The sequence below is a fragment of the Struthio camelus genome, chromosome 7, assembly GCF_040807025.1.
Source record: "Struthio camelus isolate bStrCam1 chromosome 7, bStrCam1.hap1, whole genome shotgun sequence".
Taxonomy (NCBI): Eukaryota; Metazoa; Chordata; class Aves; order Struthioniformes; family Struthionidae; genus Struthio; species Struthio camelus.
Genome location: NC_090948.1, coordinates 16,358,150 through 16,382,835, shown reverse-complemented (window position 1 = coordinate 16,382,835; position 24,686 = coordinate 16,358,150). Strand labels below are relative to the sequence as shown.

The 24,686-nt window shown below is 45.2% G+C and overlaps 1 protein-coding gene across 2 annotated transcripts in view; it reads left to right on the top strand.

Annotated features, from left to right (window-relative positions):
• FBXW4 (F-box and WD repeat domain containing 4) overlaps window positions 1–24,686 on the top strand; it is a 65,352-nt gene that overhangs the window by 1,103 nt on the left and 39,563 nt on the right. Inside the window, exons 2-5 of one of the 2 annotated variants that reach the window (XM_068949836.1) lie at window positions 9,601–9,696; window positions 12,492–12,677; window positions 13,840–13,972; window positions 16,307–16,401. In XM_068949836.1, coding sequence (XP_068805937.1) covers window positions 9,601–9,696; window positions 12,492–12,677; window positions 13,840–13,972; window positions 16,307–16,401 — 510 coding nt within the window. The remainder of the gene's footprint in view (window positions 1–9,600; window positions 9,697–12,491; window positions 12,678–13,839; window positions 13,973–16,306; window positions 16,402–24,686) is intronic. The other variant, XM_068949838.1, reaches the window with a different exon arrangement.

Genomic DNA, 24,686 nt, shown 5'->3' with positions numbered 1-24,686 from the left:
GACTCTGGGACACCTTGTGCCTCTGGGTTTTAAACTTTTGGTGGCAGGAGTCTCCTTTTTCTTCTTGCCTTAACATTTTTTCAGGTCTTAGCATATCTTAGGTTAAGAATAGGTGAGAGCCGCGTTGACTTTACTGTGTGTGACGTGAGCCTTGCTGGGACAAAGCTTCTTTCTGGGTGAAGCACCTTGTTGGGCTTGGGCCTTGGCACTAGCTGGCAAGAACCCAAACATGGTGTTTCCTCTCTCAAACTTACTAGTGTACAAAACACTACTCGGAGGCAGCCGCACAACATGGGCTTTCTCTGCTACTTTAGGGATCCCAAGACAAAAATTATGTTCTTAGGATCTATGGGCTACTTCCTGCATTTCCCTTTTGCTGCCAGCCCAGAGCCCAGGGTCGTGTGTGTCACTCAGTGACTCAGTAGGCTTCCCTTAAACGCTTTGTGTTGACATCCCTTCTTTTACGATTCATGTCAGTTCTTGAGGCCTGTTTTGCTGTCTCATATTGCTGTCTCATCAATAGCAGAGATGCTAGAGGTGCAGTTAGAGCTGCTGCAAGCAAGATCAGAACCTCTGTGGTGGTGAATATCCCTGTGTTGGGTCTTCAGTCCAGCACGTCAACCATTTAGTCTTCGTAGAGTGGGGGTTGCAGACCATGGACTTCGCAGCCAAGAACTGAACTTTGAAGTCAGCGGGAATGAGGGCTGCAGAATGGCTGTGCGTTGTGACTCCTGGGTTCTGTCTGCTGTGGTTCTGTCTACTGTGATATATTATTTTGTCTCCTGAGGAAATGAAGTTCTGTATTTTTTTCATTAAGAATAAGGTGATACTATGCCGCTTTGGTTGCGAGAGAGATCAGGTGTACAGCAGAGCAGGTGCAGCATATGCAAGGACCACCGTTTCCCCCCACGGAGGAATACAGGTCTATAAACAGCTTCAGAAGAGCTTTGTTAGGTCAGAGGGTGTAAGTGAAAGGAAGGGTACTTGAGTGTCAAACTCATAGGGTTTTTTATGCTGTTAGGTTTGCTGTGAACAATTTCTGCAGTAATTCTAGGATGTGCTTTTGTGCTGAGTCTTATTTTCAAGTTTTATTTAAACATCTCTATTACTGAGCGCTGCTTTTAGCCCTGCTCATCGGTGCCCTGGTGCTAGGAAGTTCAAGCATAGATAATACACCAAGTGGCGTTGCAAGTTTGTTATGTAGGAGCCTTGAGGTGTAGCTGGGGAGGTGAATCCTTTAATTACCTCTGATCTCATGGAGGGCTCACAATCTTCAGTTCTTTGAAGTAGATAGTGTGCCAGATCTTTTGGACAACACCTGAAAGCCAAGCACCTGTTTTCACTAGGTGCCAGCATCTTGGGACACTTGCAGTTTTGCTCCAGTAGGGTAGGCAGTTTTGGCAACAGATAAAGACAAGGACCTATCTCAGGAGGAGGGGACTGGGTATCTGTACATTCCCGAAAGAATCACCATGAATGCATGTATTGGAATGCAGTGCAGTTGTAAAATTTGTACTTAGCTTAACAAGAGTTGAATACTATCCAGGGCAGTTTGAGGGTTTTAAATAGCTGTGTCTTTTCTATACCACCCGCCCCTCATGCATGTCTCCAAGATGCATGTCTTGCAGTTGAGGGAGTAAGGTTTGTGGAGAGAGGCTGTATTTTATTGGACTATGTGATGCAAGCTGGGGAAGGGGTAGAGATAAGCTTCTGGGCACACAATCTTTCTTCCTGATAGTAATTCTAGATAGGAACCTGGTAGGCTGCTCACTGGAGGTTAAACTTGAGCTTAGTAGATATTCAAGCTAAATATCACTAGGTAAATAGGACGGTGATGAAGAAGATGGATAGCTGGACCTTCTTGATAACTCTTCTTGCTTAGTGATATGGGGCAAATCTTGAGGTTTGTCTAGCCTAGTTTTGAATCACTTGAGAGCTTCTGTTGCATGTTTTGGATAGCATTGCATGAGGTGAACACTTTGTTTTTTTCGTTTGTAAGAGGTTTTTGTGTGATAGAGTGTTTTGTGCAATACTACCCACAATTGAGAAAGCGAAGGCTGGAACCGTTTATGGTAAATGTGCTTAATGAAATAACATGTGTGGTTCTAACATTATATCTTAAACTGATGGTCCCAGGGAGGCTGGCACAAGTTAAAAACTAGTCTAGGGAATATTTACTGTTTAGAACAAAGAACATCTCAGTACTAGTTTGATCATTTCTGCTGTTAATGGCTTTTGATAAGCCATCTGTTAATGCTTTGTAAATAGAGATAAATTTGAGCCTAATGTGTAAGATAGCTGTGAAACTTACCCCCCCCCCCGCCCCAATTCCCCAGTTTCTTAAAGGGTGATTAACTTGAAAATGACACCATTTCTTTAAAATGCTGTTTCTGTTAGGTATATCTGAAGATTATTGTAACAAGATCAGAGGAACAGGCTTTAGCTTGCATGTGAAAAAACTGTTTGCATGGTCAGCTTGTCTGTAAGGATCTTTTATGCCAAAATAGGGAAGAGAGAAAATGTATAAGAAAATGGCTGCAAAACCCCAGCTATTTTAAGCATGGAAAGGAGAAACTGCAGTACCTGAAACTATTCAAATTATTTTATGAAGAGATCTACTTCTCACCTTGACTGTGCACCTTTAAAAATTGCCTGCTTTGTTTATGTCTGGACATGTACTTAGACTTAATCAACCTTAAATTGATTTGCTAATGTTGTCAAAAGAAGATATGGACGTAATCCCAGCTACTAGCTGTTATGCTGAAAGGCATATTCGCAACATTGACAGTCTCATATTTGCCCTCTCTGGTACATTCAGCCAGTCAGCAAGGTTCTTAACCTCTTTCTTAGTGTTAAAAATGTACCTTCTTCTTGAAATTAGCAGTAAGTGAATGGCTAATAAAATATTACCTTGCTGTTTTGGAAGTATGCTGTGGTTCTTAACAGCTGTCCTACAAGCCTCTCTCTGTCAGGCTGCCACTTGTTCTGTACAATCACATTAATTTTATGTATGATCCTGTAGTGCAACAAGACCTTGTGAGGGGGATGTTAAAAAGAGTTGCTGAAGAGTTTTGCTTCGCTCAGTCGTAAGAACTGCCCAAGCAAGAGTCAGGCCTTACGTTCATGATGTAAGGTTCATGGAGCGTTTCTGTTCAAAACCGTATGTCAGGAAAACATTGTTATCTCACAGAAGAATAATGGCTTAATAACTCCTTCTGTGACTAAACTTGAGCTGAGCAGTAGCATGAAGCCTTTGGGTTTTTTTGGTGAGACTAGGGCTACAACAGTAGTGTCTGGTGGCCTGAGTCTGTTTTGCCAGCTGTTGTGCAGGCTCAGTGAGAGCAGTCTCTGCCCTGAAGAGCTTGCTGCCTAAATAGACATGGTAAACAAGGGCTGGGAGGGGAAGCGGAGGCAGAGAGATGTGAACCAAGCTGCCCTCTGTGCAGCAGGTCAGTGTCAGAGCCAGGAATAGATGGTGGTGCTTTGAGCCCTCATCTTGTGCCTTACCCCCTGGACCACCTTGGACTGGAGAAATCGGAGAAGCAGAGGCTTGCTGCAAGGTGGTTTTTTATTTAAAGCATGGAAGAAAGGAATAAAGTTGCAGCTGGGCTAAACTTATTTCCTCTTTGCTACAAAGGAATTTTGGAAGATGAGTTAGACTCGCAACCTAAATAGCTTGACAGTGTGTTCTTTGTAATATATTAATAGTTGTTGTCAAAATATAGAAATGTTCCATGGCTTGTTCTCTCTCTCCCCATCTCCAGTCTTGCCTTGCCCACTGGGATCGTCCTGTATTCTCAAGTTCAGAAAAATAGGTTCCTTCATGAGTGAATTTATCATCTTTGAATATTTAAGAGCTTGTCAAAGCATTTCTATGAGTTAATAAAAACAGCATTTTTCTCTAGCTATTGGAAAAAAATGTATCTATTTATTTATATATATACATATGTGTATACACCTGCAGGAGCAGGAAATGGCCAATCTCTGTGAGTCAAGTCCAAATGCAAACGGCAGCAATTATAGGAGACCTCTGCCTTCACTACTGCAGGGGGAAGGGAGCATGTATGCCTGTAAAGCTACTTCAGTTTCCTTCATCTTTTAAAACTTGTTTTGCCAAATAAGTCAAAAATGAGAAAGGCAGTGAAGCGGTGTAGATGATGCAGAGGAGAATACCCTGGGGAGGATATTGCAATAACAGCAGAAGCCTGGAAGAGGGCACACAGCTATTGCTTTGTGCTGGAAAACTCAGTGGTTTTTAGAAACTCCTGTTAGACTCTTTCTTAATGCCTCTTTAAAGTGCTAGTTCTGGGCAGGATAGATCTGTCAGTATGGCTCTGCAGTGTATAAACTGCTGCTTATTCTGGGAAGGTGAAATTTCTTGTAAGAGCTCTTTCTGGTCTGCCTGCCCTCCCCTTAAAATCTTCATGAGTTCAAAGCGTAAGAAGAATTTTATCTAGTTCAGGGCTTGACGAATGTATGCCGTGCCTGTTGCTATTATTCCTATAACTTGCATAAGTGGAGTAGCTGTGTATTATTTCATTCTATCCCTGACAGTCTACACTTTCAAATCAGAATGTACATAACTACTGCTGAGCAGCTGCAGGTTTGCTCAGATCTTCCCAGGGCTATTCATTTTTCTGAAGCAGCTCAGGTTTTGGCTCCAAAGAGTCTGTATATCTCCTTGAGAGAGGCAAAGTCCTGCCTGGAGTTTCCAGCCATGTTCCCATGGCAAGATCCTCCTGTGAAGGAGGGAGCAGACTGATCTGGCTTAGAGTGTGGTAATGTCTATCTGAGATAGCATAGATGCTCCGGAGGAGACAAGGAACAGCAAGAGAAGTCTGCGGAGCCCTTCTCTGTCTCACAGTTATTTGAATCCATGTCAAATGGGAGGGTGAGGGGGCACGCAGAAGACAGACTGTGAACCTGGCGGTAAGCTAAATAAGGGTCATGTGCTAAAGGAATTCAGGTGGAATTCTTAGACTGGAAGAGCCATTTTGAAAGCAGGCCGACTTGTTGAGGACAGCAACAGGAGCTCCTGACATAAATAACTTCTTCTCTCTCAGCTGTCTGTTGGTGGCCCGTGCCTTGCAACTGCACCAAGACCCTGCCACTCAACAGGTGTGTCCTGATTACACAAATAAGTGCAGTTGGTGCCTGTATTAGGCATCTCTGCCACAGGGCCAAGGTTGAAAGTGGGGCTTAGCCACTGTGACCTATTTGTTCCTCTGAGTGACCCTTCTGAGTCAGGCTTGAGGCAGGCTGGTGACAGCTCTGGTGCAGACAGCAGATTCTGTCCACAGAAGAGGTTCAGTCTCAGCAGGTCTCTGCAGACACGCATTTCCAGATGAGCTCTTCAGCACTTGAAGCGTAGCAAAACGTGAAGGACTTCTGTGGGTTAGGATGCTCCATGCAGCTGGGAAAATATACAGTATGACATGTTGGTGTTATCTTCTGTAACGTGGTATGTGTTGTTGCAGGCACCGTTGTTTTGGCACATGCTGAAATTGTAGATGGCCAGTAGGAACCTCCCCGGGATGCAGTGAAACACAGAAAGATCTTGCTCTCGCAGAAATACTGTTCACGATGGCAAGGGAGTTTGGCTGGGGAGGGGACAGACTGCTGGAGGTGAAGCTTTAGGAGATGTGCTTTTTCTCTGGCTGAATGTTTCTTTCTTTCTTTGCTTTCTTTTGGGGCCCACGCCAGTAACTGCCATGGTGGCTGAGGTCACCTGGGTCAGCGGTGCTGGGGTGGGGGGGACGGTCCCAGTCTCTCACTTCCACAGCTGGGAAGTGTGCTCCAGAAGGAATATTATATTTCTTTTGGTAACTCTGCCAAGAAAGAGAGGAAATCCATAATTTGAGCAAAATACTTTAACTTTTTTCTGCAGGGTGGGGTGAGGTAGGAAGGGGGAAATGAAAAATCCTTGTAGCGGGTTGGTTGAGATGGCTTTTATCCTGAAACTCTCTCTCAGGCTATAAGAAATGTTTGGCTTCTCTTTCTTATTGTAACAAAGTCTTTAAAGGAGACTTGCATCAGGAGTGCATGCAACTGGAAGCATGCTTTAGCTTCAGGTCACATATTGTGTCGTATGATTTGGGCTCTTGACAGAGTGCTTTTTGGATTAATTAGCTAATAACAAAGACAGTCTCGTATCTTCTGAAACATGCAACTTTTAAGCTGTTACAGTGTGATCCCTCGGCACAGCTGGTAAAATGGTGGACTCTGATGCGTGTGGGGGCTTTAAGGACGTCTTGGCTGAATTTTGCTGATTTTTCACATATGTTCCTTCACCCTGTGTTTCCTGCCATCCTTCTAGGATGCTGGACTGTATTTCAGAGTTGAAGAGCAGCTGTGGCACGTTGCTATGACTTCCCAGTAAGCACCAGATGCTTTCCAGTGTTGTGCTCTGTGGGCCCTGGTGAAACCAGGGTAGTTCTTCCCCCGTGAGTCAGCCTCCCATGGTCTTTAAGTATTGCTGTTAGGTGGAGTTTCTTAAAATTTGGATGCCAGGGTCTTCATTCCACAAAGCACTTAGGCACGTGCTGAATTTTAAGCATGTGGTTTAATGTTTTGCTGGATTCTGTCCTAAGGAAGGTCAAGTTGTTCATTGGCTGGGGGATCGTGGTCTCTCTGCTGCATGTTACGTAGCATCAGGCTTTGTGAGGTAGGTTAGGCTCCTGAATTTTTTGATGTTCAATCCAGTTGCTGAAGTGAGAGGTACTTGGTTAAGTCAGCCACTCACTGTAGGTGTATGACATCTGTTGACTGTCTCAGATAATTGTGGAGCAGTTTGTAAAGACTTGCATGTGCAGAAAGACTGAAACAGAAGAGTCCTTGTAGGAGAGAAATAGGATCGGTTTTATCAAGTGATTATGCGGTGATACCCTTTTTAACTTTGTAGATTTTGAGAACTGCTCTAGAGCATTGCTGTGATGCTCATCACCTTTGTTGATGTATTTTAGGAGTTGTTCTGGGGAGTGCTGTTGAAGAAGCAAATCAAATTATATCTCAGCACTTGATTCCATCAGTAGGCTGGATTTAACTCCTCTCTTGCTATCGGGGATTAAATGTCTCTGACCAACATTTGAAAATTGCCACAGTTCAGTCTCTACTGCCCTGGTCTCGGCAAAGGGGAGATGTGTATCAGTCCAAGTTCTGCATCCCCTGTGTCACGCTCTCCCTATGTTCAGTTCCCTCTCTTGCCTCTGGTTTGAAGAAGAAGAAATGTTGGGGGGATAAAAGGTGGTCGTTTCTAAGACATGTTTAAATTAGTGTCCGTAATTGCTTTGTGGAGAAAGCAGGCTGAAAAAATAATATCCACTAACAGTGTGTGTGTTGTGGGGGTGGGGTGGGATGGGATGGGGGTGAGAAGCCAGAACCCTAGCAAACTACCCTCCCAACACACACATTGTCCCATCCAAATAGGAACTGTTGACATGCATGAAGGAACGGGGTGCCTTGCTACCAGGAGTAACTGTAAGTAGTGAACTGGTACCCTGGGCGAAGCCAATGCATGACCATGTCTTCTGAAATTCCTCTTTCAGCAGCAGGAGGATCAAGGCCTGCCATCTCAACTAGGAGAGTGACCAGCTATATGAGGTGGAAGCTGCTTTTTTGACCTTGGATTCACCTTTTTTGGAGCCTTGGAAATTATATTTAGTCTTAGGGTTTGTGCGTTGAGCTCAGGATGTCTGGCTGGGCCAGTACGTGTTGGGGAGGTTGTGGCATGAGTGCATTTTCCATCACTGAAAGCTAGTGACTTAAGTTCTCCCCACGTACAGATTTTAGCTGAGGCTTGGGGCGGAGAAGTGTTTTGGAGTAATGAATGGAATTAAGTGTAGGCGGAGAGCCTGAACTCTGTCTGGGAGAGTAATAAGCAGTGAGGAGGCTGCTGGACCTGACCTGACTTTTCAGTGCTGTGCGTTCCTCATCTCAGATGGTATCTGGCCACACAAACTCCAGCAAGCGCTCTCTTAAAAGTGGAATTCCTCTTCTTGCATCCTAGGCTAACTCTAGAGATGTATTTTTTTAAGGGTTAGGAGAAGTAAAAATGAATTTTGGAATCTCTGAGCTCTTCATCTGGTGTGGCTCTACTGATCATAAACTTAGAGTTGCAAAGGTTTCTAGGGGACGAAAAGCGTTTCTGTGTGTGGATTCTGTTTTTGTTTAAAATGGGTCACATGCCCAGGAATGCAGTCAAATTATAATGGTGACTAAGTGCCGGAAAGTATAGAAAAGGGGAGGGAAGGGTGAGCAGAGAAAAAGGAGCCTGAGGCTACGGAGGAAAGGCTGGGAAAATGAGAATCTGGCCAGGCCCCAGGGCCAGGTTAGAGATTCCTACACGCATTAACAGCCACAGGAGATGTTTATTTACAGGGAGCTAATCTTTGTTTTAAAAATGATAGAGCACCCGAAAATGTCACTTTTGGGAAGTGGATTGGGGGCACTATGGGAGTGGGAGGAGGGAACTGGTCCTGGTGTGGGCACCAGTCCCTGATCTTCCTTTCATCCTATGTGACTGGGAACTGTTTGCCATTGAGAAATGTCACGACCCCCAGTTACAAAGGATGAGTTGGAAAGCTTCTTGTGTTCGTACTTCTCTGATGCTTTCTACCAGTGGCTCCACTAAGATATTGAATACTTAAGCTTACAATATGAGGAAAAGAGAAATTGAAGTTGCCTCTCCCACCCCGCCCCCCCAATCAGCCCTGGATCATGAAAACAAAATAGATGGTAAACAGATGCTTGAACTGGGTGACTTAATAAAGTAGTCATTTAGACACTAAGGAGACCTGGGCTGCAGGTGTGGTACCTACCTTTGGTCACCTTTTGAGCTGTGTTGATCTTGTCTTGTCCCAGCTCGTAGGTCATTTTGGCAAATCCTGCATTGTTACTTTGCATCATTACTGGTTTACTTGAGGAGGTAAGAGGTATCCTTGTGTGCTAAACCAGTGATTTTCCAGATGACTTTGTTTTATATCTGAGCAGCTGGGTATGAACTGCAGTCAATCTTTTAGTAACTTTGACTGTAAGTAGACAGATTTCCAGCAGTGCAGTGGGATTCTCTGTCCTTTGAGCTGTGGCAAAGGATGGTCAGTTTTACTTGTGTGTTTGTCTTGGAGGGCTGTACAGATGAATACATTTTATTTTTAGTCTGAATGTGTCTTGATTTCTAGTTACTGTATCTAGTTATGTGATTGTCAGGCAGGTGAGGGTTTGGAGAGGTTTCTTCGCTAGTGCTGGCTAGATGTTCTCTTCTGACTTCCAGTTTCAGTGTACTCCTGACTAGTTTTTCCTCCACCTATTCTTGTGTGGTGTTGGCTTTCTTTAGTCTCTGTTAGAAGAGTCATGCTCCGTTTCTTTGGTCATTTTGGTAGTGGGGATGGCTTGCTTTGTTGATGAACACCCAGTCTGCTCAGTGTTCCTGCCTCATCAGTACTCACAAGTGCCCTTGCTCAAGTGTGGCTCAGGCCCCATCAGCGTTTGCCAGTTCATCATTTGTGGAACCAGAGTGAGAACATACCTGTAGCCAGCTTGTTTGTGTTTATTCTCCGTATGACATCAGTCCTGGTTGCTCATGTCATCTCTCTTTCTTTGCAGAGCAGCTGGTGTTCCAGTGAAAGAAAGGGTGAAAGTCTCTCGGAACTGGAGACATGGACGCTGCCGGAGGGAGACGCTTCTGAAATGGAAACGCAAGCAAGTGGCTCCTTTCTCTTCTACTTTGTTCTGTGTCAGCTGCTGAGGGGCCTTGGGTTTGCATCTGTGCCCTGAAATGAGACATTTCATGCTCCCTTTGATTCGTGGGGTTTTACAAGTGATGTCACTTTCCTGTTTCGGATGTTGCTGGCTGGCTGGATGTTGGATAACTGGAGGTGCTGTCTTGCCCTAGGTATTCACTCTGAGAGCCAGGAGTCCTTCTCTCCAATAGGAGCTGAAGTTTGGCATTGTTCTGACCTGTGCAATTCTAGTTGGATTTAGTAATCTTTACTTCAGACTCCAAACTGCTATGTGTCTTAAAAGCTAGCTTGCCTACCTATTGCTGTATACCACCAATTTTCTGTCCTCCTCTCACAATGAGCAGGCCTTGGCCCCATATGTGGACTTCTGTTCTTTGTGTATCCTCAAAGTGCTTGTGTTCTCATGTGCTTTGTCCTGACCCTAGATTTGGACATACAAAGCTTAAACATTTATTGCCATTCTACCTTATGCTTCCCTGCTCTACTAACAAAATGTATATTTGACACTAATTACAGGAGATTGTCACTGTCAAAATCTTGCTTGCAAAGGTGTACTACTCTTCAAAGCAAGGAGTGAGATGGGTCTCTTGTCTGAGAAGTACGTCTAAGGTTTCAGCCTTTGCATCATCAGGCAGAAGGGGAAAATGAGAGGGACTGTGGTCTGTTAGTTGCTGAAGAACAGAGACCTACTACCGAGCTTACGTGCCTTTTGGTGCTATGTAGATTGAGGTGCTGGGTAATGGTGCCACTGTGTGTCTAAAGCCCTGGGGACAGCCGTAGTGAACAAAGTGGTTCATGGTGCAGGTGATATACCTGCCTGTGAAGTGCTTGAGACCATCTGTGAAGAAGGGCTCTGTGGATGTTGAGATCGTTACTAAACCAGCTTCCCAAGTGAAAATACAAGGACTGATTTAATGAGGCCACCATCCAAACTGCATGCCCTAACTTTCATTTATCCTGCTTTCAAATTTGTTGCTTCTCCTTATGAAAAAGCTATGGAAAAAAGGTAAAAGCTAAACTGCAACAGGAGGAGAACCATAGAAACTGGCTATAGTCTAAAGAAGCTGGATATTCACTTGCTTTTAGAGGGCTGCGTGGGAGTGGAGGAAGGAAGAGGAAATCAAAGCCTGCCTTAAACCAAAGCTGCTGCTGCAAAGGTGCCTGTTATTTTTCCATGCATATGACCAAATCCCAGATGAACACTATAACCTACGCTCAACTGTTTTGTCCCTGTGACTAAAAGCCTGTTACTAGAGATAGATGCAAGCAAGCAGACATCTTATGTCTAATAAACTACCTTGTCCTCTTGCTTGCTCGTAGTTTCTTATTGTGACGGTATGTGGGGTGGCTGTATGTAACAGCTCTATTGACACAGAAAATCCTGACCTCTGAGGATGAATGAGCTGCAAAAAAGAGAGACACAGGATTTTATGAGAAACCCCTGCTTTCGAAGCAGCTTGTTCCTTAACACCCCAAAAGCTGAAAGGTTGTTCTATGGAAAGGCTCTGGTTTTGGTCAGTGTTTGCATGGGTATTGGTGCACTCGTCAACAAGTGTGCAGTGTGGAGACAATTTCATGCATCCGTGCCCCATAGACATGAGGCCAGTGTCTCTTTGTAGCTTGCCTTGCCATATCCAGAAGGTCTAGTTGTTGATTCTCTGGTGCCTACGCAAAGGCAAGATCTTGAGCAAAGAGCTCACAGCTTAAGTGCCCGCTGTAGCCTATTCTGTATTTTGGTTTTATTTCGAGAATAAACTAACTTGTTGCAATGAGGCACTTAATTCAGATATTGCTTGAGTGTCTCCTCTTCTCTTTTTTTCTCCGTTTCCCAGGAAGTTTGTTGCTGTGTGTGTTTTTAAGCATTTTTTCCACTTGTAATTTCCATCTTCAAAGTGCCTTGGAATAGCTCTTTAAGAAGGCCATGGCTTTTGTGCCTGGCCCTTTTCTGTAGGGAAATTGCCCCCTGTCCCACTGATAGTAAGGGACAGAAGGATGCATGGTCCCTTCTGAAAGGTGGGCAACAGAGAGCAAGAGATGTTGCTCTGCTGCTGCTTTTGGCTCAGAAGTGAAAGAGGTATGACTGTAGAAAAACACCTCCTCTACATGAGGAGCACAAAGTTCTTGAATACTCTCCAGCTCCTGCTTCTCACCCTGCTGCCTTATATGTGAGGGTACAGAGTATGCAGGATTTCTTCCTGTCTATAGGAAAATCTGTGTGTGATGTGACCTGCTCCTCTGCTCAGACGTGTGTGAAACAGCAGCAGCTTTGTGTTCTCTGCAGGACATCAGCAAATAACGTGCAGGATCAGGACTGTGTGTGTTCATACAAAGAGCCTCATGTTGAAGGCTGTTAGAAATCCTCGGCATAGCTCACGAATGCCTGATAGTCTAGTTTCTTAAAAAGTGCAGAGCTCACCAAGAGGGGTCAGGGAGCCTTAAGTATTTCCTATCTAAACACACTAGACTCGTGGCCATCTTCTCTTTCAGAGATTCCATGCTTGTCTTTTTCTTCAACTCTTGGTTAGAAAAATGCCAGCAATGTGATCTGTTCTGGATGTTGCTAGAGAAACTTAATTTCTTAGCCATGCCATTATATTTAGTGCTGCTTCTGCATGTGACCAGCAGCTCCAACTCCACTGTCTTTTTTTTTTTTTGAGTGAATTTTTGCTTTTGTTGGTATGTGTGTGATCTCTCTCTTAATTTGTTTTGTTTTTTATTTTTCTCTTCTCCGCTTAACCTGCTGTCTGTCTGTAGCTTGATGCCCTGGATGGAGCTGGATGGTGAGTACCTGTACCTGTCTCAAGCTGAGAACATCGAGGCCTACCGGCTCTGTCCAGACAGTACAGGTTTGCAGCGCCATCCTCAAGCTATCTTCTCTGGCCACCAGGAGGACGTATGTCGCTTTGTTCTTGTCAACTCCCATGTCGTCAGTGGAGGGGGGTAAGTTTGGTGTGTGAGAGAGCCCAGGGAGCGTGGTGGTGAAGTTGGAAAGGTTTTGCATAACTCCAGCCCCGAGCAGACAGGTTAATCCTGCCATAGAGCATCCTTGTGCATGATTTGGTTCTGTCCTGAAAAAAACTCCTCTAAAGCAATGGAGGAGTTGTCTCATGCTGTTAACAGCATGAGACTGCCCTTTTCTCTTCTGAAATTGTGTAGATAGGTGCCACGTAATCCTGACTGATCTGCATGGTTCGTTTCTTTCCCTGTTATAGTCAGGGTAGCTAGACTGCATTCTAATATTCAGAACTGCTAGTTACTGGGACTGCAGTTGTGCATAAAGCTTTCTAGAGACAAGTATATCTTTTAGACCTACTGATATAATTGTGGAAAGGTGGAAAACTCCCAGGCTTTCTAGCATGCAAACACTTCTCCAATTAATTTTGCATTTGACTGGCCTTTTTAAATTAAAGGAAAAGACAGAACTGTTTATAAAGTCTTAGCTATTCATGTACACAGCACTTCAGCACAAAATTGGGAGAAGCGTGGCTGTCTGCACTGGATGTCTTGACTCCCTCCTGTTTTTTAAAACAACCACCACCCCACCACCGCCCACCACCCTCAAACCCACAACTGAAATCCAGGTGGCAGTGAAGGCATGCATTTAAAATTCTAGAAAATTTATTGGTTGAAAAAGTCTAAGTGTCTTTGTAGTTGCTTCAAAACACAATCCTCGATGCAGCTGCTCTGGAATGAATGAAAAGCTGAGACTCAGACATGGTAGAGAGTTACCTGCTTGCTTATCCCCTTACTCCCGCTCTTCAGCATCCAGCCAGGATTCTGGCAAGCTCAAAGCAATAGGAGGAGGAACGGCTGCTCTGTTGAATTGCATGGCTTAACCTAAACTCGTCTTTCCCAGGTGGAAAGATGCCCAGCAAAAGCTGTTGTGTGCAGCAAATCAGTCTTTGAATGGCCAGAAGTGGGATCTTAGGAGAACAGGTGATGTGTGGGCAGTGGAGGGTTAATAATGCTGCTTGAACTTCAGCTCCCCTGAGAGGTCAGTCATGGCCTTTTAGTGGCACTCCCAAACATGAATGGAAGGTGCTTGGCCAGCCAAAGGGTCTGCAGCTGAAATGGGCTTCCCACCTCCAGATTTGTTTTTCAGGGATGGGAATATTGTCCTTCACAAGATCCGTGGCTCCTACAGTGTCAAGTTTTCTGCGCATGAACAAGAGGTGAACTGTGTGGACTTTCAAGGCGGCCTCATTGTGAGCGGCTCTCGGGACAGAACAGCAAAGGTGAGCAGTGATGATCCAGCTGCTGCAGGTGCTGCCACAGAAGTAACCACAGAGGTCTCGTGCCATGAATGTTTAAGTGTCAGCAGAACTGTTGTGAGCCCTGACTTGTATGTCTGCAGGAGGAGCACTGGGTATCTTGGCTCATGTCTCTGAAAAGATATTTGCTGTGCCAGGCTTTTAAGAAAGAGGTTTGGCAGTACTTTTGGATATCAGCTGCTGATTTAAGCTGAAGCATAGAATGCTTAGATTCTTTCACTGTGCATTTGTCTAACACAACAGTGTGGAGATCCAAGCCAGTTAGTTTGAAATTTGCCCTATGTATCTCAAGCATGTCCTTGTTTCCAGGAGTGAAGTTAGGCTATGGAAACCACCAGCTTCTGTGTGATTTTTTTTTTTTTTCTCCTCTCCTCTAATTGGCATCACTGAACCATGTTTTTTGGCTGTTTCTTTTTGAGGCAGAGCCTTGTTGATTTTTGTCCTTTGATCTGGTTGACAGTGCCAGGTTCCTGCATAGACCTGGAGAGCTGCTCTCCTGAGCTGGTACCCAGCTCTGTTTCAGCAGTTCAGGAAACTCCATGAAGTTGTTTCACCCTCATCCTGGTAGCATGATGCAGTGGCCGTAGCATCTTTATAACCACCAGTTTCATTTTTGGTAAATGCTCTGTGTTGAAAGGTTTGGCTGTTGCTCAGGATAGGATCCTGGTATACCCTTCATGTCCTGGTACGTGTTGCAGAGCATTAGTGGAGATAAGAGGGAAAACTATTATTCTTGTTTAAGAAGGGAAGCTGGGACAAAGAGACCTAAATATCGCTTTCAAGGTTTTATAGGAAGTGTGTGTTAATGGGTAACTACCTGACAGGTTGCTGAGCAGCATTAACCTATCTGTTCTAGTTGGTCTCCCTGTGCTCCTGGGTGAAATCGCTCCCAAGCAGAGCAGCGTTCAGATGGCAAGAGCGCTGTTTGGGATGCTGCTTGCCTCCTGTGAGCAAGGTCGGGGTGCTGCTTTGGCTGGCATTTAAGCAGGGCTGTTCCTCTCTGTTCTGCAGAGCCTCTTTTTTGGGAGCATGCCTTCTTGCTGCTTCGCTGGCAGCAGGAAGACAGAGCTCCCCTGACCTTGAGAACAAATTCCTGAAGGCCAGAAAGGAATTAATGCTGTTTTTCTTGGAACTACTGTGAGATCTTGCCCACCCAGCGCTCCCTACAGCACAGGCTCTAGGGATGTTCACCTTTTATTTTTTATCATCTCTTTTGTGGGTTGTCTTGTTTGCATGAGTGAGACTCTTGGAGGGTGGAAGGGAATCCCTACCAGCCTTTTAAAGGGGCTCTAAGTGTCTAAGCTATTGAGGGCTCTGCTGAGTGTTGATTAGGGCTAAGCCCTGAAGAGCTGCTAATGTACATTCCTGTGTGATAGGCACCAGATAGTGTGCTCTGAGCAATATTTTTAACCTGTAGGAGATAGGGATGCCTTAAAAGAGTTAAGCTTTTCTGCTGCTTTTGCTGACACTAGGTGCTAAATTCCCCACTGACAAGAATAGCCTGCAATCCTGGGCATTATCAACAAACAAACAAATAGGGCACTCCCGGCTTTGAAGTCTTGAAGTGAAACACTGCGGGTCGGTTACAGAGGACTGGGGTGCTCAGGCCCTATAAGCCAAGAATGGAGGCAGTGCTGGATAAGTGAGGGCCACAAGCAGAGGCCCCAGGGAGAAGCTGGGGGCTTTGTGAGGACCCAGAGTCAAAGGTGATGGGGAGGGTGAACTAGTGGAAGGGGATGTGTGCACTGATGGGGGAGGGAAGGATTTTTTCTCACACTGTCAGTGGGCAAAAGGGGCCTCTGAAAATAGCCTGGGGTGTTCTTAAGAAACCTGGTCCAAAGGGGATGGCCTTACGCAAAGCTCTTTTACAGGACAGTGAACAATTAATTTGATAGGTAATATGAATGAAAATATTTCCAGGGACGGTGCAAAGCCTTCCAGACCTCTTTGAGAACAGCAGAGGTTTGAATAAATCCCGCTGCTTGTTCCTTTAACTACAGAAGATGAGAAATCTCTGTGCCAAGTGCTGCCTCAGACGTAGTATATCAGGGTGCTTTCTCTTTTCCCTATGATCAAGTGGGATGGAAGATCCTAGTCATAAGCTGAGTCTTTGTGCAACTTTAAGTGCTTGTTTCTGACTCTGATTGAAGGTTCTACTTCTTAAAAATAAGTAGGGGAAATTTGGTCAGAAGATCTCAGGGAAGGGGAGCATGGCAGTTGTGGCAGCTCATTAGCTGTGTGCATGCTACCTTCTGCACCTTCTGGGTGATCTGGCATAACATGCATCTCTCTCTCTAGGTTTGGTCCCTGTCCGCGGGCAGAGTTGGGCAGTGTCTACACACAGTGCAGACAGAGGATCGAGTGTGGTCCATTGCTATCAGCCCATTATTAAGGTAACTGAGATCTCTTTATTCCCAATTTCCAACAGAGAGAAGTGAGGAGTTGGATAGGATACATATCTGCAAATCTCTTTTGAGGCCCTACTGTGACACCTCAGGGACTTGATCTAGATGCTTGTGCCTTCAGCAGGAACTCAGGAAAGAGCATGTGATCTCTGTTCCCCGGTATAGCGAGTGGTTCCTTCATAAGCAGGCTGTGAAAATGGCCACAGCATTCCTGTTACTGCTTCAGGTGCCATCTGCTTGTTCTCCCCTGCATAGCCAACTCTACCCTACTCTGCCTTGTAGTTAGGAGCAATGAGCCAGATCGTCTTGAGGTTTTCTGCGCTGAAAGTATGCCAACTTATACTGAACTCTCTCTGGAAGAAGAGATACCAAGCAGAAAAATCCTTGCTTTTTGGTTTGGGAGGCTAGCCTGGACCTATTTGCAATGATGAAAGCTTGATTTTCTTTGAAATTAAGCATGCTGAATTGGGGAAGGTGGAAGTGGAGTTCAAGGATGAAGTTTTCCAGGCTCTTTTGCCCGTAGCCCTGTGCTGCTAATACAGATGTAATGCTACAACTACAGCTTCAGCATGGGAAGTATGGGCAATACCTATAGCAGTGTTCTCCAAGTAGATTACCGAAGTGCTCCTGTTCATGAGACAGTGAACATCTGAGACATTTAAATTCTTACCCTTAAAATTTTACACTGGCCAGCAATGATCTGTCTCTTTGCAGTTTTCATCTGGCCCTCTGTAAGAGGGATCCTTCCTCAGCCTTCCTCAAGGGAAGGAGGGAGAAGAGCCGTTGTTGCTTTCCCTGTCATATCTGCAATTAGTGAATTTTAGGCTTATGCAATACCAAAATATTTCCCATAACTTTGTGCTTGTTAGATTTCTGAGCTTGTTTTGAAGCGGCAGAAATTTAGTGGTTTGGAGCTAATGGCGTTATCAGGGAAATGACCCTCTGGGCCTGCTATGTATTTGCTCTTCCCCTGCCCCGCTGCTCCCAGTGTTTGAAATAGATAACGTTTTTGAAGTAGTGCCATGTGCGTTAATGCTGCTGCAGGATGTTAGATGGAAGCCCTTTGTATCTTCTGCACTGCTGGGGCCCCTTTTCCAGTAGATTGGCCATGGATCTTGTGCCATGGCTGGGAAGAGCCCAGCAGCCTGCTGCTTCCTACTGCTAAGTGATGACCTACTGAGGTGGCCTCTTGTCAGGACAGTGTTCCTCTCTCTGGCGTGCACACTTGTGCACGCTCTCTGTCACAATATTTACCCACTGTCTTCCCCCCCCACCCCCTCCTCCCTGCAGGGTGATAAATGGGAGGCTGTGGAACAGCTACCCCATGAACAAGCGGGCTTAAATCGTGCACTCTCATTTTCTTTTGAGGCTGCAGACTGTACCAGCCTCTCCCACTAGCCCTACTCCCTCCCCCCTGATATGTTTTGGGGGGGGGGGTGGAGAATTAGAGCCAATTAGCCACGTCATTAATTCTTCAATTTGACGGCTGATATAGCAGGGCCTGAAACACGCTGCTGACCTCGTATAATGGGAACCCTGCTCCTTAACATATTGACGATGGGAGAAGTTAATTAAAATTCCACAGAGAGAAGGTGTCGACTAACCTATAAACCTGTCGCTTCTCGGAACAAATCGCAGCCATCCCAGAAGAGAGAGAGGATCAGAGCAGGAGGGCATGTGGTGGGGGAGGGCCAGGGCAAGGGGCAGGGGAGATGAATTTTTCACTAATAGGTTTTATTGCTTGCTGTCTAATGAGGGTGAGGTATCAAAAAGATAATATCTGGTTTCTAGCAAGGTCTTCTTTGGGGAGCTCTGAGGCCTATGTTTTACTTGCAAGAGCCTATATTTCACCAGTATGCATTCCCTATGCACTTGTGTGCAGAGCTTTTCCTCCCTTGCAGTCCCCATCCTTCTGGCCAGAGTTTGGGTACATCTGTTCCTCAGAGAGGCTGAACGCAGCCCGTAACCTCCTCTTCCTCCTAAACATTTGATGTGCCCTGCTGATTCTCCCTTCTCACTTGCTGGTGTAGATGGAGAGCCCTTCCCTAAGAATGGATAGTTCTGCTCGTGTAGAGCTGGTGCAGAATCGGATTTCAACTGTTTAAGTATTTTGGCTCATCATTGCAGAGAAACCACCGTCTCTCTCTAATGCAGACACAGCTCTGGAACAGCTCAAAACAGTTGTGTACGGTGGGGTAGGAGCAGGGAGCTCCCCAGCTCTAGCTGTTAAAAATTGCCTTGGAGACGTTGCAGATTCCTGACCTGGAGGCTAGGCAGGACTAAGATTCTCTAGGGTAGTCAGGGCTGTGTTCTTACTGAATCCCAACTGTTAATGGGCAGGGCTGACCCTTTCCTTCTTGCTTTTAAATGGTTTCTCCCTCTGTGTCACTGACGCTTCCTTACAAAGTAACCCATACAGCCCTGACGCACATTGCAACTGAGTTTTCTGCTGTAATCCTGCTCTGCTGGGCTACTGCTTTAATGGACGGTGCCCGAACCCCCGAACTAAAGGTCAGTAGGCAAGACCAGTGCATCCATAAAAGAAATGTGTATGGAGTTAACCATAGCCTCCTAGGGATAGTCAGGTTGGCTTCTTCAGCCATGTATATTTGTTCTCTTAAACTGCAGCTCCTATGGCTTCAGGCACCTCTTCTGGCTTTTCTGCTTTGGGTTGTCTGCAGTTTCCCTGCAGTAGTACAGAGCTCCTCCTGTAGATGTGCTGAGATAGGGAGAAAACTTCCTTGTTTTTCCTGCAGTGATGCTGAGCTGGCCGAGGGAGTCTGCAAACAGAATGTGCCCTTAAGGAGATCAAGTCAGGAGAAAAGGCAGTAGAAAGGTACCAGGAGCACTGGATCTCCTCCTATTGCTATGGGAGTGAGTTGTGCTTGGTCCTTTGTTACCTTTTCAGCTGTGGAATGGCCTTGTTAAGAGGCCACACAGATGTGCCTTATTAGAGCATTACTGCCTTGGGACTCCCTAGCTCTGTCCTGCAGGGCAGTGAGGATGTAGAGGGCACTATGCTCCTTCTAGGTTTTCAGCAGGTCTTCTGCATACCTTTGCTGATCAGTGATATCACTTGGGATAGCAGGGCCCACATCACCTGTCACTTTGGGGACTAAAGAAGCCTGAGAGTATCCTTAAAATAGAGTGCCTGTGCTTGCTCTGGCAACTTTTGCTGGTCTCCAAAGCTGTCCTTCTGCAAGGGTTAGTAAAATGCTGTATTTACAGGGAGGCTGCGTACCCTAAACCATGTTTCTTAGCTGCTTGTAATCCCCTTCCCCCCGAGTTCATTTGCCTTTTGAACTCTGCATCATGCAGATGTTGAACTTTCCTTTACTGGTGCTTACTGCAGTGACTTATGTGTGTTCAGGGACCAGGGCAAGCCTGAGTGCAGTGGACCAATTCAAATGTGCAAAGTGAGGCAAACCCAGGGTTTTCTGGTGGAATAGTGGCACCTTCATGCTTTGTGACTCCCTGAGGTGGCAGTAGCCAGGGAAGAGAAGTGACCACTGCACACCATTTAATTTGAGGGATAGGTTTATGGAGAAAATGGGTCTAATTGCTTGGCATTTATGGCTGCAGAAATATAAGGCTGATGATATATGCTGTGCTACTGAAATAACCCTTTATTTAGAGGAAACTTAGTTGCAATGCATTTTTTTTTTGCTGATCATAGAGAAGCTTGAAAACTGTAGAGAGAGAGAGAATAAAAGCAGACTTTGAATTCATTATTTACCTTGGATTCAGAAATTCCTTGGTGTTGGATTAAAAATGTGTTCAAATTTAAGCTGGCTTCACTTCCTGGGTCTGGCCATAGGTGTTTGCTGTTTAGGTTTTAAATACTTATCATGACAGGTAGTTTCTGTGTTGCACTCCAAGTGTGCTGACTTTCAACCTAAGAAAAAAGATGATGGAGGCACAAAAATGATTTTTTTTTTTTTTTTTTTTTTTAATGTGAACCTGTAGACAGAGAGCTAGGAAGCCTTGGGTGCAAGTTTGGAGAATGCCAGACAACAGTAATGTGCCCTTTTGTGGAAGAGATGTGCTTTTGGTGTGTGAACCCAAAAGATGTCCCTTTCCAACTGTATCATCTGGCCTACTGGAGTACATGATCTCTGCTTGCAAACGTTGCCTTGCTGAAATGCAAGTTTATTCTGTAGAGGAGTAAAGTTTGTACCAAATACTAGCTATGTTATGTTGAATGCTTTTAATTTAAAGGAAAATGGGTAGTTCTGTGAGCAGTGGAATTTAAAAAGCCGGGTTTGTTCTGTCTCTTTACTTTATACCCAGTGTTGTGGTTGAGACCTGACTCCTGTCTTTTTAGATGCTACTTTGCATCTCTGTCAACTTAGTTGCCACTGCCCCGAAGATTATGGGGGTGTAATACCTGGGACATTTCTGCCCCTGCAGACAACTTCAGGCAAACTGTGAAACATACCCAAAACTTCCTGGAGGAAGGAAGGAAGGAGAAGGGTTACTGACAGGCACCATGACTGTAAGGGGCCTCTCTTCCCCTGGGAATAATCAAAATGATTAATTTTCAAGGCTGCTTTTTAATCTTGTTTCATTTTGTCAAAATGAAAATCTCCACTCTGATCTTGTAGATTGCATTAAGGCAAAGCAACTCAATTGAGTCAGAGCAACTTTGCAGTAATTTTAACTGTACGTATGGAGCCATAACGTGCAGCAGTTGAAGTCCTTAATAATATTCCCTCTCCTCCCCTCCTTGTTTTGTTGCTCCACTTCTATCAGCAGACATCCCGTACTGCACACGAAAATGAGGTGTTGGCTGTAGTGGTGTTCTGTTTTGACCTAGCTTTGTAAAGTTAACCTCTCTGAGTCTGCTAGGATATGGGAGAAGGAACGAGTTTTTATTCTGCTTTGTGCATTGCCAGCAAAATTGCAGGCAGCAATAGCTCTGCTGTCCTTGGGGATCTCTGTAGAGCCTGGTTGGTTTGAGTAACTGAGAGGACACTCTGACCTGCAGCTGTTTCTTAAGTAGGGGCAGGAAGAACCCTGCTTGACTGTGAGATCCCACGGAGGATTTGCAGAGTTAGAGGTGGTGTTAACTACCATCTCTCACTGACTTCAGAGAGTGATCTGGATACAGTTTTCTAGATATATGCAATAGTCGTATCTGACTTGGTGCTCTCTTTCACCCCTAAACTGAAGAGCAGGAAATGAGTATCAGTTTCTCTTTCCAGTTTCTCCCCTCCGGAGCTAAAATGACACCTGTGTCTTATCCGTGTGCCCTGACTGTTCCCTTGATGTTGGGAGGAAGAAGTTTGTTTTATTTTCATAATTGCGTGATGATGATTCTCCTTTGTCGTCTTCACATGGATGAACATATGAACGTACACGTCCATTTTCCATCTTTCCTAGGAACAAACGTGTGAATGAACACTACTATAGATCCACAAACTGTGCAACTCTTCTTCAATTTCTTTCTTCTGCCTGTCGTGCCTCACATGACTACTGGAGTGCTCCATCCTTGTCACTTTTGGGCAATACTAATGTGTATACTTTCTATAGCTACGGGATATTTTCTATATTTTCTATAGCTATTCGCTGTAGCTCTTTTCACGTACGTTTCACATATGTGAACTGGGTCACAAGTGATTGTGGGCAGGTGGGCTGAGGATTTGGTAGGCAGTAGCTAACTGAATTAGATCCCAAACATCTGTTTCTAATCCAGTGGAGCCATGTTGCATATTGAGGCTTTTTTCCTGCAATTTTTTTCTCATCTTTCCCCTTGCTTGAGGGAAAAGTCTGCCTCAGGAAGCTTGGGGGAAGCATCTTTCTTGGGCTGCTTGGTTTGCACAGGAGAAGCTGTATGTGTTTAATCGATGTGACAGAAGAAACTTAGACTGGGAGGGGGCTGGCAGCCTTGTGTCTTGAGGTTTCTATTTCCAGTTCATGATCGTTTTTTCTTCACGTTTTAGACTTGCAGGGGGAGAAGGTAACTTCACCAGACCTTGGCGGCTGTTTACCTTTGCTTGGCTGTGCAGCGTGCCTTTGTTTTTCCACCTTTGATCAGTGTCCTGCCGACAGATAATTTAGCAATTGCATCCCAGGGTGGAAGTGTGGAGTTAATGTTAAAGTTAAGTTCCCCCCCCCCCCCCACTTTCCTAACTTCACTGGCTGATGAAGCAGAGAAGGAGAGAGGGGAGGTGAAGGGGGTCATAAATTCTAGACCTGGTGATTCTGCTCCTAGTAGAGAAACTAAAGCCTCTGATGTCTCTTCAGCACTTTCATTAACATTTAAATTAAGGGTTTGTTTTTCAGGCCGCTTCGGAATCGCTGCCCTTTCATAGTCTGACACATGGAGGCTATTCGGGTTCCCTGCCCCCCCCCCCCCCCAAACTCTCTCCCTTTCTTTCTCCATCTTGCAAATCAGTGTACAATAGTAATCATTGCCCTATTTTTTTTTCTGATCTTCTTTGGGGAGGGCAGCAACCTGACAAGCTGTACCAGAGGTTCAAAGAGAATCAGACACTGACTGCTGAGGTGGATGGGCAGGAGTATGCCAGGTTTCAACTCCTACAATTAGTGTGTTGTCTGTTCCCTCCCCTGCCTTTCAAAGGGCTGCTCTTGGGGGTGGGGACAGAGAGGGATGGACCTTTCTCGCAAGGTGAGAGCCCCAGGTGTGGATGCCTCTAACCAGGCTCAGCTTCTACTGTCTATCCTTCCAGATGTGGCTGGGGGTGTCACTCAGAGGATGCCTGGAGGTGGGAAGTCAAGCTGCAGGGTCCTAAGATAGCAGCCTAGCCTCTCTAAAGGAGTGCTGATTTACTCTGAGAACAGTGGGAGGCTCATCCTCAGCCTGCCATTGGCATTTGAAAGGAGGGAGATGGTGGAGGATATTGCCTTGAAAAAAGAACCTCACCTCCATCTTCTGTGCTGCAGCACTGAAGTCATGTCTGCTCTGAGCACTGCAGCTTATTGTAGAGGAGACAGTTGGCAGTGTCAGTTTTGGATCTTGGCTTATGATAACCTAAACCAGGCCAGGTATTGTTGTAGCTGAGTAATTTATGGTATAGGCAGTAGTTAGTTTAACATCTAGAAGAAAAAAATTTTTCACTTGCTTCAGCAATTTTGTAGGAGCTGAAGAACAAGGAGACAGTTTTAGGAACCCACTAGCTAACTTTTGGTTAGAATTTAATGGCAATGACTTATGTAAACACATGTGAAAATACAGTCTCTGCCCCAAAGCTCTTCTGGAATCATCCTCTTCCTATCTGCCAACAAGTAGGCAGCACTAGTAGGCTGCAGTTGGGGGACTCTGAGCAAAACTGAACTGGTGTATTTCATGGAAAGGAAGAAAATGACCCATCATATGAGCAAAGTGTTTAGCATAGCGGCACTTGCAGTTTTGTTGCTGAGATTTCCCTCACCGTTCATGTCTTCCCTCCTCCACTGCCTCAAGTTTGCTTGCCCGTCCCTCACAGCTTGATCTGGATAAGTTTTGAAGAACACCAGCAGGATGAGAGCAACAACCTAGCAGTGGGATTGGGAAGGGTATTCCCTGCATGCTGGTAGATGGGGTGCATAAGAAGGGATAGCAGAAGTTCCTGTTTCTTCACAATTGGTCCTGCATGTGTTTAGTAGTCGTGGTGGTCATGTTTTGTAGTACATGACTCTTCTGAGCTCATTCAACACCATGCACTTGTGGAAGCTTCCTATATAGACAAAACATTGTGGTAGTTCACACAAAAAGGGCAAAAAATCTCCCTGTAACAGAAACAGGCCGCAGTCTGTCAACTCCTGCGTCACTGCTGTCAGGTTGAAGTACTGTGTCTAACTGTTCTGTTACTGAGCATGTGTTGATGTTTCTCAGACAGTGAGTGATACAGTACAGTTGTTCATGGGCAGATGATCCTGTTATCCGTATTCCAAGTGCTCTGGAGCTGAGTAGTGGAATGGACTTCTTGGATTCCATCTGACCCACACTCTTATGACTTTGTACTAGTCTGATTACTCTATCCAGTATCACTGCAGGTGCATCTTAACTCCTCTCTTGTGAGAGGTTTCTGTATAGTCCCAAAAACTATTTCCATCAACGTTATCTTGGTATATTCTCTCTGTATAATGCAATGGAGATTCAAGATGTCTGCTGTGCACCACTAGCATCCATCCTTTCTTCCAGGCGCTTCAGCTTTTGGAAGTTCATAGACTCATGTCCAAACGGCTCTTCTTCAGGGCCCAGTGTCGCATGGTGCCGAACGCGTTTTGTGAAACCTAGAGTATGTGAAAACTAAAGCTGTTGGGAAAGG